Here is a 12247-nt window from a genome sequence, read left to right as displayed (position 1 = left end):
ATCAGAGTGTCTATGGATAGGCTCCTGAGATCTGAGTACCAGTGCCGTCTGGGCCATGCTGGACCGTACCACCTTCTTGCTTGAATTTGTGAATTACTCGAGGAAGAAGGGAGAAAGGAGGGAAGAGGTACGCAAACTTTAAGGTCCACCGGACCGACAGAGCGTCAACCGAAAGTGCCTCTGTGTTTCTTGTTCTTGACCCGTAGACAGGAAGCTTGTTGTTGTGTCGGGAGGCCATGAGGTCTACCTCTTGAAGGCCCCACTTGTTCACCAGTAGCTGAAACACCTCCCGGTGAAGAGACCACTCTCCTGGATGCACGTCTTGATGGCTGAAAAAGTCTGCTTCCCAGTTGAGGACTCCTGGTATGAACACTGCCGAGATGGTAGGGAGATTGCCTTCCACCCACGCTAGAATGCGGGACAACTCTGTCAGGGCCGCCTGACTGCGGGTTCCCCCTTGGCAGTTTAAGTAAGCCACCGTGTTGGCATTGTCCGACTGCACCTGCACGGGCTTTCTGTGGCAGACATTTCTTGCTTGTTGGAGAGCTTTGAATACTACCCTTCGTTCCAAGATGTTGATTGGAAGTGCAGATTCTGCTGGCGTCCACCTTCCCTGGAAGAAGTGTGGACCTGACACTGCTCCCCAACCTCGAAGAATGGCGTCCATCGTCAGAAGGACCCAGTCCGCAATCCAAAAGGGCGCCCACCCCTGTTCAGGTGAGTAGTCTGCAGTTACCAGGCTAACGACAGATGTACCTCCGGTGACAGCACCATTGTCTGTCTTTATCCGGTGGGGCAACCCATTCCATCTGGAGAGGATCAACTGCTGCAGAGGTCTGGAGTGAAACTGGGCAAACTCCACCATGTCGAGCATCGACACCATGGAACCCAGTAACCTCATCGCCGAGTGAATAGACACCCGGCGACTCTGCAGGCAACTGCATACTTTTGCCTGTAATGCAGAGATCTTTTCCTCCGTCACAAAGATCCTCTGTTGTTGGGAGTCCAACAGCGCTCCGAGATGGAGCATCCTCTGTGAGGGAACCAGGGAGGACTTCTTCCAGTTTATCAGCCAGCAGTGAGTCTGCAACACAGAGACTGTCAGTTGCAGATGGCACTGAAGTATCTCTGGAGACCCTGCCAACAACAGGAGGTTGTCCAGACAGGGTAACAAGCGGACCCCCTGCATCCGCAGGTGGGCTGCCATGACTGTCATGACTTTGGTAAACACTCGAGGCGCTGTGGCCAGACCAAAGGGCAGTGCCTGAAATTGGAAGTGTTGGTCTCCTACTGCAAACTTGAGGAAACGCTGGTGTGCTGAGACAATGGGAATATGCAGGTAAGCATCCTGAATATCTAGCGACACCATAAAATCCCCCGGCTCCATCGCCAAAATGATGGAACGCAGGGTCTCCATCCTGAACCGAGGAACCCTCAAGAATTTGTTGAGTGATTTGAGGTTGAGTATGGGCCTGTAAGACCCATTGGGTTTCTGTACCAGAAAAAGTTTGGAGTAATACCCCTACCCTCTCTGGGACAATGGGACTGGCACTATAACTCCAGCCTGGAGCATAGAGTGGATCACCTTCCGGAATTCCTGGGCCTTGTCTTGGTCTGACTGAAGGCCCATGGTGAAAAACCGTCTGGGAGGCCGGAAGGAGAGGGCATACCCCTGAGAGACCACTTCTCTTACCCAAGTGTCTACGATTGTGAGACACCAGCACTGGGCGAACTGAAGAAGCCGGCCTCCCACTTTGGGGTCCCCCAAGGGGAGGCCCATCCTGTCAGGCTGAGGGCTTATCGTCCGACTTGGGAGTTGGATGTCTTGTACTCCAAGCCTGCTTCTTTGGCTTGGGAGATTTCTTGGCCCCTGCCTGTCTATGAAAAGACTGCACTTTGAACTTAACCTGGGCCCTATAGGGCCGAAAGGCCGAAGTACCAGACTCTGATGAGACTGTCGCCGATGGCAGACACGCAGACTTAGCTGCTGCCAGAGTGGCCACAATTTTGTCCAGATCAGGGCCAAACAGGACCTGTCCATTAAAGGGCAAGCATTCCAATCCCTTCTTGGAATCTGCGTCTTCTTTCCAAGAACGCAACCAGGGGGTGCGGCGTGAGGCCACTGCTGCTGAGGAGATTCTGGAAGTGAGGAGCCCTATATCTAAGGCTGCCTCATTAATGTATGTAGCTGAGTCTCTGAGGTAACCCACTAACTCCACCTGCTCAGGTGACGAGTCAGTGTCTAGAGACATCTCCAAGCTATCTGCCCAACGCTCCATGGCTCTGGAAACCCAGCACACGGCCATTGCCGGTCTGGATGCCCCCCCCCCCCGCAAGGGAATAAATGGATTCCAGGCATATTTCCATCTTGCGATCCGTAGCATCCTTTAAGGAGGACATGGAGGGCATGGGCAATGTAGCACTCCTCACTAGGCGAGAATCCACCTGTGGAGGGGTTTCCCATTTGGAAAAATAATTATCCGCAAAGGGGTATGTAAAAGAAAAATGTTTTTGAGGATGGTACCACCTAGCTGGATTTTTCCACGCCTCCTCTAAATGATCCACTAACTGACCAGACAGAGGGAATACAGTGGCATCACCCTTAATATCCTTAAAGAAGCCATATTTAGATTTGGCCACGGGGGGATCGTCATTTGTAATAACCAAGGCCGCACGGACTGCCCGTATAAGGCCAGATATATATAGTTTAGACTTAGACTCCACCTCCTTAGTACGAGGGAGCTCCTGGTCTGAGAGGTCAAAAATCTCCCCGTCATCAGACGTTATGTCATTCGCATCATAATGAGCTGTCTGAGACATTAAAGGCCGCTTAGTAGGCCGCAATGATGACTCCCCCTGTAAAACGTCCGTCAGGTGCTGTACCGTATTGGACAATGAGTTTACCCATGACAGTTTCTGGGAGACCTGGGGGGGGGGCAAACATGGGAGACACTGGGGTACTATCAGCTGTCTAGGGAACCCCTGCATGGGTGATGACCCTACCGACTGCTGTGATAACCCCATTTGGGGAAACGCAGGTGGCATCGCCAGCTGGCCCACAAGGGTTGTAAGTGCCTTAGCAAAACAAGCCCAGGGCGGTTCCTGCACAGGCGCAGTTACAGAAATCGGGCGTGAAATTATATAACATGCCCGACATAAACCTTCAGTGTGCCCCTCCGCTATTGGTACAGTACATGCGATACACTTTAGCTGGAGAGGAAATTCACGTTCACTCTCAGACATGATGAGTGTAACGGAGTGGGACTCCCCTCACAGACAATATTTTTACTGTGAGGCAATGAATACCCTGAAGAAGAACAGGGATAGTAAAATGGCTGACAGTCAGAAGTGAAAGTACAGGCAGACAGCGCTAGCAGTAAGTCACATACAATGCAGAAATAAATCCCTGCACTATCAGCACTGAGATCAACTACGCAGACACAGAGCCTGGTAGGAAACAGTGCGGGGGGACTCGGACCGCGATGCCACCTGTATCAGCTTCCAACAGCGTTTGCACACTTCATTAGAAAATGGCCACCAAGGAACAGAGAGGAGGCAGGCCCGGGGGAGGAGTGCTGACACAGCCCACCAGACCGCTGTGGAGAGGCACTGTGCAGCGGGGGAGGTGCCGGCTTTTAGACAGGGAAGGCACGCTCCCCTGGCATGCTATTAACCCCTGGGACGCCGCGCTGTACCACACATGCTGCGGCTCGCTGTCCCTGGTGGTCTAGTGGAAGCGCAGGTTAATACCTGGCTCCACGCGCAGCCTGTCCCCAGGGAGCCCCCTGCCTGGAGACCTACAGGACTGTGTTACCGGTGGGTACCATCCGCGGGACACCGCCGCTTACCTGCCCCCTTGAATCCGGCCACAGTCCAGGTAATCTGGGGTCACCGCTAGCTGTGACCTCAGATACCTACCAGCATCCCCAGATCAGTACCGGCGTTCTGGTCCGGTGGGGTGTAGGAGCGACAGCATGGACGTCAGTACTGTCTGTCCATGCTGTACAGATCATTTGTGCAGCCACAGCTGCTTGTAGAAAACTTCAGGGGCCATTATAGCCCCACTCTGCTTGCAAGTAATCCGACTCCTGGCTGGACACCAACGAAACAGATGCCTTGGCTCGGGGGCGGGGTATAGGAGAGGGAACCCAGTGCATCCTGTGACGATGAAAATTTATCTCTGTGGTGTCCGATGCCTGACGTCATCACCAATACCCCAAGGTATCCTGTGGATACCCTATTGTCCCTGGTGTAGAAATATATATATCTCTATATATATATAGATATATTATGCACAAACACAACCGGCACTCACCCGTTGCAGAGGATTAATAGCTCAGGTGTAACAACCAGATAAAGTAGATAAACACCAGTTGAGGGAGGCATTCCGGGACTTGGAAGTCAAATGAAGCAAATAGTCTATTTGCTCAATTTGACTTACAAGTCCCGGAGTGCCTCCCTCAACTGCTGTGTATATATATATATATATATATATATATATATATATACACACACACACACATATACACATACACACACACACACATACATGCATACATGATCTATACACCTTCTTAAAGCACCTGGTATTCCCTGGCAGTCTTTCATCTATCTGAGACCGATCGTGTTCAGGATTGAGTGGCTGTAGGTCCGTTTCGTAAAACGGCCGCTTACTGAAACATTGCTTAGTAAAAACATGTGTGCCCTAGGAATCTAACCTGTGAAGATCACAAGGTAAAGCTCTAGCGTATATAGCCACCTAATCTATTGTACACTGGGCTATACAATCATTAGAGGATTCAGCAGAATCAGAATCCCCGGGGAAATGAACTGTGTGCTGTCTCTTTTTTTTTTGTAGCCATGCCCCAGCCGATGCTACCATCTTATTAATAGATGCAGCCTTCTCAGACAGACACCGCCCCATATTATGGGCCCAAGCTGGTTCCTCTACAGTAGTTGCGATGGGTTGAGGGACCTCTTGTGAACAAGAAGAGAGACACTAATCTGGGACTGCCGGAGCTCTGCAATAGCACCTGGCATTGATCGAGCCGACTCTGCAATCACTGATGCGTTAGCGTAACCCCCAGGCTCCGGGTCCACAGTCCCCCCATTGCACGCTACGCAGAGAGCATCCGGTTTTGTGCAACCCTTAGGAAACTTCTTACTACAAGCGGAACTTGAAAAATACAGAACAGAGCACTGCTTAGCCTTGGAACATGTCTGACTTCCCTGACATGTTGTTATATTAAAAGTAATATCAACAAAACTCCTGCCTAAATCCTGTATAGGAAGGAATAGTGCAGTGAGCTATCTGTGATCAAAGAGCAAGCTGCTTAAACCCATTAACTATGGAGTAGTGCAAGGTGACTAACATATATAAAGAGCTTGCCTGCACAGTACTAAACAGAGAGGATAAAACTGCTGTCAGAAAAGCACTCTAATCTAAAGTGTCAAAGAAATAAATATAATGCAGGTTAACAAGTAATCCCACACATTGCCTTAAAGATAAATTGCAGGATCTCTTCTGTCTGCTGTCCAGTTATAAGCTGCAGCTAAAATGGAGCTGACTGGGTACCCAGAAGCCTGCCAAGAAGGGAAGAGGGGCAGTGCCAAGCGTAATGCACCGCTAGGAGCAGGGACTATAATGGCGCCTTTTTAACTGCCATAGTCCTCTCCAAGCTAAGAAAAACAACAGCAGCTGAGCAGTGGCAGCGTAATTTAGTGGTATGCAGCAGATACCCAATCATGGACCCTGCAGCACCATGACCCAGGTGCAGCAATGAAAGAGGTTGCAGCCCAGCACTACCAGGGTAGCCTGCGGCTGCACTTACCTGCCCCCATGCCTCCTCGAAGTGTGACCTGGCGCAGCAGGGCCCCTAGAACAGCAGGGCTAGTTCCATGACCCCCCAGAAGCAAACAGTTGAATAGGGTTACAAGTGTGACCTGACTAACTCCCGCTCCACCAGCGCATTCAGTCACCTGTGAAAAGGGACTGAAGCGCTATTAGTGACAAAAAGAAATACATAAATAAAACTAAAAGCTAAGCTTACATAAAATGTGACTCACTGAAAAAGTGGCACTAAGCTAAAAACTAAGGATCAAGCAAGTGTTATCTCCTTGCAATGCTCAAGCAGGGTGCCTAGCAAGTAGTCTCCAGGACATGGAGAAAACTGGTATTTGAATTGGAGAGAGGCCGAATCGCAGTTTTCTCAAGGTAGCTTTACAGTAGTATATGTGAATTCATTTAAAATGTCTTGCTAGCAGTAACTGAAGCACAGTGGCATATTTAAATTATTTCCTGATTATAAATTATTTACAATGACATGCCCATCTTTCTTGCACTGAGTCTTGTGCAGTATACCTGCAGTCGACTTACCTCTGTAGTTGCTGTTATTGAAAGAACAAAAGTAGGAATGGTTGAACAGCTCAGATTGAGGAGCCGGCCCTGAAATACAGACAATATATTTAATACATCATATAAAACAATGTGCAGATGAAAACTTTTGAATATGAAGTGTATTACTAAGCACAGCAACACACCTATATTATTACACAATGATTTATACAAAAAAAAAAAAGTTAGGAGCACATTTTGAGCCTGACTTACAGTTAAACATAAAGATGCAGCGTTTTAATGTGAACACACACTGTGTCATTATGGATGCTTTGGAGTTGCCACCTGATTTGTGCTCTCCTTTTCTAATGTGAAGTCAGGTCACTCATATGTTTTTCTTTCAGTTATACATATACATTATTTGTACTGTAGTTGTATCACCACTGTATAAGCCAGAGGTTCCCAAACGCGGTCCTCAAGGCACCCCAACAGTTCAGGTTTTAGAGATATCCATTGTTGAGCAAAGGTGGTTAAATCAAATTGACTGAGGTACAAATTAAGTCACCAGTGGTCAAGCATGGATATCCTTAAAACCTGGACTGTCAGGGTGCCTTGAGGACAGTGTTTGGGAACCTCTGGCATAAACTATATATTTGTAATATGTTACTGCTTTCAAACAATAAACAACACAATGAAGTAAACCAGTTAAAAAGCTAGCATTCATTCATACACTGACTTTTAGAGAAGAGTACAATTACTCACAGTATAACTGTTGAATATCCAGAAGCAGCAAACCCAACCGTAACCAGATTTGCTGAAACTCTGCAGGACACCCTATACTAATGTATGTGGTAGGACAGCCTATACTAATATATGTGGTAGGACACCCTATACTAATGTATGTGGTAAAGAAGCATTAATACATTTTATTTATTTAACTAGAGTAGGAGTAGTCCCTTTACAAATATATAACTACGGCAATATTTAAAAAAAAAAAGTAAATTGCTTTTTCCTATTCACTAATAATTCAGAATTTGAAGATGCATAACTTTTGGGAGCAAACAATTTCAATGAAATTACATTTATGACGCCAGACCAGAATGCACTAGCCATCGGGCAGTTCCATACAGTATGAGAAAAAATTCCCATTTGTGAGGAGCTATTATAGCAAATAACACTTTGAAAGCTATCCATCTTTTAAAACAAGTGCTTTATACATATCTAATTTGTATTAGTTTTTGTCTTGATGAAAAAAGGCCACCCTTCATACGTTATCCTCCAAGACTTCAACACACTCAAATAAGCAATACCTACTGTCAGGTGCATAAATATTGGGACATTGACAGAATTTTCATATTCTGGCCTCTATTCACCACCACAATGGCTTTGAAATGAAACAAACAAGATGTGCTTTAACTGCAGACTTTCAGATTTAATTTGAGGGTAATTACATCCAAATCAGGTGAACGGTGTAGGAATTACAACGGTTTCTATATGTGTCTCCCACTTTTTAAGGGGCCAAAAGTAATGGGACAAACTAAACAATCCTAAATCTTTCACTTTTTAATACTTTGTTGCAAATCCTTTGCAGGCAATTACAGCCTGAAGTCTGGAACGCATAGACATCACCAGACGCTAAGTTTCATCCCTGGTGATGCTCTGCCAGGCCTCTACTGCAAATGTCTTCAGTTCCTCCTTGTTCTTGGGGCATTTTCCCTTCAGTTTTGTCTTCATCAAGTGAAATGCATGCTCAATCAGATTCAGGTCAGGGGATTGACTTGGCCATTGCATAACATTCCACTTTTTAGCCTTAAAAAACTCTTTGGTTGCTTTTGCAGTATGCTTCGGGTCATTGTCCATCTGCACTGTGAAGCGCCGTCCAATGAGTTCTGAAGCATTTGACTGAATAGGAGCATATAATATTGCCCGAAACACTTCAGAATTCATTCTGCTGCTTTTGTCAGCAGTCACATCATCAATAAATACAAGGGAACCAGTTCCATTGGCAGCCATACATGCCCACGCCATGACACTACCACCACCATGCTTCACTGATGAGGTGGTAAGTTTTGGATCATGAGCAGTTCCTTTCCTTCTCCATACTCTTCTCTTCCCATCACTCTGGTACAAATTGATCTTTGTCTCATCTGTCCATAGGATGTTGTTCCAGAACTGTAATGGCTTTTTTAGATGGTGTTTGGCAAACTCTAATCTGGTCTTCCTGTTTTTGTGGCTCACCAATAGTTTACATCTTGTGGTGAACCCTCTATATTCACTCTTGTGAAGTCTTCTCTTGATTGTTGACTTTGACACATATACAGCTACCTCCTGGAGAGTGTTCTTGATTTGGCCAACTGTTGTGAAGGGGTTTTTCTTCACCAGGGAAATAATTCTTCTGTCATCCACCACAGTTGTTTTCCGTGGCCTTCCGGGTCTTTTGGTGTTGCTGAGCTCTCCGGTGCATTCTTTCTTTTTAAGAATGTTCCAAACAGTCGATTTGGCCACATCTAATATTTTTGCTATCTCTCTGATGGGTTTGTTTCAATTTTTCAGCCTAATGATGGCTTGCTTCACTGATAGTGACAGCTCTTTGGATCTCATATTGAGAGTCAACAGCAACTGATTCCAAATGCAAATGTTACACCTAGAATCAACTGCAGACCTTTTACCTGCTTAATTGATAATGAAATAACGAGGGAATAGCCCACACCTGTCCATGAAATAGCTTTTGAGTTGATAGTCCCATTACTTTTGGCCCCTTAAAAAGTGGGAGGCACATATAGAAACTGTTGTAATTCCTACACCGTTCACCTGATTTGGATGTAATTACCCTCAAATTAAATCTGAAAGTCTGCAGTTAAAGCACATCTTGTTTGTTTCATTTCAAAGCCATTGTGGTGGTGAATAGAGGCCAAAATATGAAAATTCTGTCAATGTCCCAATATTTATGCACCTGACTATCTTCCATCTAGCATAACTAGCTCTTAAGCTGCATACACACACAACGATTTAGTAAATGAACGATTTGAGTAAACCATTTTCGCCCATTCTTTCAAGGGAAAAATGAACGAAAATCGTTTACTAAACTCGCTCATTTACTAAATGTAATGAACGATTTTATTGAACTGCAAACGATTTTTGCATATTCCCTTAATGAAAATCGTTGAGTTGGTCAGTCTTACTGAACTACAAACTACAAGCATGAACGATAATAGTTCATTGTTTTAACTTAAAAAGTGAACGATTTTTTCAACGATTGTACGATAAATGATAACGTTAACGATAATCGTTCAAAAAATCGTTGTGTGTATACACCTTAAGTAGTAACTGAGGGCCTGATTCAGACGCGCTCGCGAGCGCTCGCAAGCGGGTCGATGTTGGCCAAGTGCGCATGCGCACGAGGGAGCCGGCTCAGTCGTGCGCATGCGCAAGACCCGCATAGCGACGGGCAAGTCATCGCTATGGGTCTCGCTACAAAGCGGGCGTGCTGTCGATGGTAAGTGACAGCACGCCCCCTTTGGTGGGCGTGCCAGGGGCGTGGTTGGCCACTTTCCAAATGTATGAGTAAACAATGGTAGGTTTTTGGAGGACAGGCCAATGTCATCATCATTACATAATTATGATATTTTAAAGTTCTTCAAAGGGGCATTATTAAAAATCACTCCATACACTACTGGGAACCTGCGTCTGCAGACAGGGGGTAGATGTATTATAGCGGCACTTAACCTGCCGCTATAACGATTCCTACTTCGCCTTTTTACCGAGACGAAGCAGGTAGCACTACCGATGAGATGGCCCCCCTCCGGCGCTACCCGCTAGAGACCACAGCGCACCAGCCTAGTGCTGATGCACTGTGTGTCAGTCCCGGCCGACTCCACTGGGCATGCACGGGATCTTGCAAGTATCTGTCCCTGCTGTGGGGATAGGGCAGCACCAGGCTGTAGCTGTCAATAGTGACAGCTACAGCGGGCCGAACGGTCAGGCGATCTGACCGTTCATATATGGCCCAGGCTAACGGCGCTGCTATCTTGTAGATAGTAGCGCCGCTAATGACAGAGGCGCATAGTGCTCCTGTCATTTACCGTCCAAACCCCCGTTCATACATCGGGGAGAAGCAGCATCAGCGCACCTTACGTGCGCTGTTACCGCTTTTGAGCTTCATACATTCCCCCAGGGTTCCAAAAGAAGAGGCTCTCATCACCTGCTATATAAGGAGTTATTTAGATCAGGGAATAGTGGATAACGCACAAACAATTTTGAAGGGGACAACCTGAAACTATCTGGGAAAACAGCCCTACAGCCATGGTCAAAAGTTTTGAGAATGACACAAGTATTGGTTTTAACAAAGTTTGCTGTTTCAGTGTTTTTAGACCTTTTTGTTAGATGTTACTATGGTATACTGAAGTAAAATTACATGCATTTCATAAGGGTGAAATGCTTTTATTGACAATGACAAAGTTTATGCAAAGTCAAAATTTGCGGTGTTGACCCTTCTTTTTCAAAACCTCTGCAATTCGCCCTGGAATGCTGTCAATCAACTTCTGGGCCACATACTGACTGATGACCACCCATTTTTGCCTAATCAATGCCTGGAGATTGTCAGAAGTTGTGGGTTTTTGTTTGTCCACCTGCCTCTTGAGGATTGACCACAAGTTCTCAATGGGAGTTTCCTGGCCATGGACCCAAATTTCAATGTTTTGTTCCCCGAGCCACTTAGTTATCACTTTTGCCTTATGGCAAGGTGCTCCTTCATGCTGGGAAAGGCATTGTTCGTCATCAAACTGTTCTTGGATAGTTGGGAGAGGGGGATGTTTTGAGAGGATTCATCAGAGAAAATAACTTTACCCCAGTCCTCGGCAGTCCAATCCCTGTACCTTTTGCAGTAAATCAGTCTGTCCCTGATGTATTTCCTGGAGAGAAGTGGCTTCTTTGCTGCACTTCTTGACACCACGCCATCCTCCAAAAGTCTTTGTCTCACTGTGCGTGAAGATGTACTCACACCTGCCTGCTGCCATTCCTGAGCATGCTCTGCACTGGTAGTGCCCCGATCCCGCAAATGAATCAACTTTAGGAGACGGTCCTGGGGCTTGCTTGACATTCTTTGACGCCATGAAGCCTTCTTCACAACTTTTGAACATCTCTCCTTGAAGATCTTGATGATCCGATAAATGGTTGATTTAGGTGCAATCTTACTAGCAGCAATATCCTTGCCTGTGAAGCCCTTTTTGTGCAAAGTAATGATGACTGCACATGTTTCCTTGCAAGTAACCATGATTAACAGAGGAAGAACAATGATTTCAAGCTCCATCCTCCTTTTTAAGCTTCCAGTCTGTTATTCTAACTCAATCAGCATGACAGAGTGATCTTCAGCCTTTTCCTCGTCAACACTCACCTGTGTTAACAAGAGAATCACTGAATGATGTCAGCTAGTCCTTTTGTGGCAGTAGAAATGTTGTTTTTGGGATTAAGGCCCTGATTCAAAGCCCTCGTTCTGAATCAGGGCGGCTTTTTTTTGGAGCCGGCCTCCTGGCCGCTCGCTAAGCTGTGAGCGACCACCCACAGCTTTTGCGAGCGGCCAGGTGATGGCCGTGACAATCGGGCTTGCGACGAGACCCTTGTGGTAGGGTCTCATCTGCCTCAAGCCCCAGTGAGCTTCCGGCTCTAATAGAGCCGGAAGCTCACTACTGACATCACTTGTGATGTCAGTAGGGCTGCCTCCAAACGGCAGGCGTTCCTTTGTGAACGCCTCCGTTTGGCCAACCACCCCCCGCCTACCAAACGCGGGCGAGCTGTCTATCAACACGACAGCCGCCCCCTTTTGGATGCGAGCGCCGGAGAGAATGATTTCTCGCTCGCGCGTGCGCACTGCCCGGCCTTCGACCCGCTTGCGAGTGCTAAGCGCTCGTGAGCGGG

At 46.7% G+C, this 12247-nt stretch overlaps 1 protein-coding gene across 2 annotated transcripts in view; it reads right to left on the bottom strand.

Moving 5' to 3' along the window:
- The window catches only part of AHCYL1 (adenosylhomocysteinase like 1), a 139852-nt gene that overhangs the window by 20079 nt on the left and 107526 nt on the right, over nt 1-12247 (bottom strand). For both annotated transcript variants that reach the window (XM_088457307.1, XM_088457308.1), the window contains exon 14: nt 6377-6445. In XM_088457307.1, the coding sequence (XP_088313433.1) occupies nt 6377-6445 (69 nt within the window). The remainder of the gene's footprint in view (nt 1-6376; nt 6446-12247) is intronic.

The sequence above is a fragment of the Taudactylus pleione genome, unplaced genomic scaffold (genome assembly GCF_031769625.1).
Source record: "Taudactylus pleione unplaced genomic scaffold, aTauple2 ptg000755l, whole genome shotgun sequence".
Taxonomy (NCBI): domain Eukaryota; kingdom Metazoa; phylum Chordata; class Amphibia; order Anura; family Myobatrachidae; genus Taudactylus; species Taudactylus pleione.
Note: the sequence above shows the minus strand (reverse complement) of the source record. Positions and strands in the feature narration are given on the sequence as shown.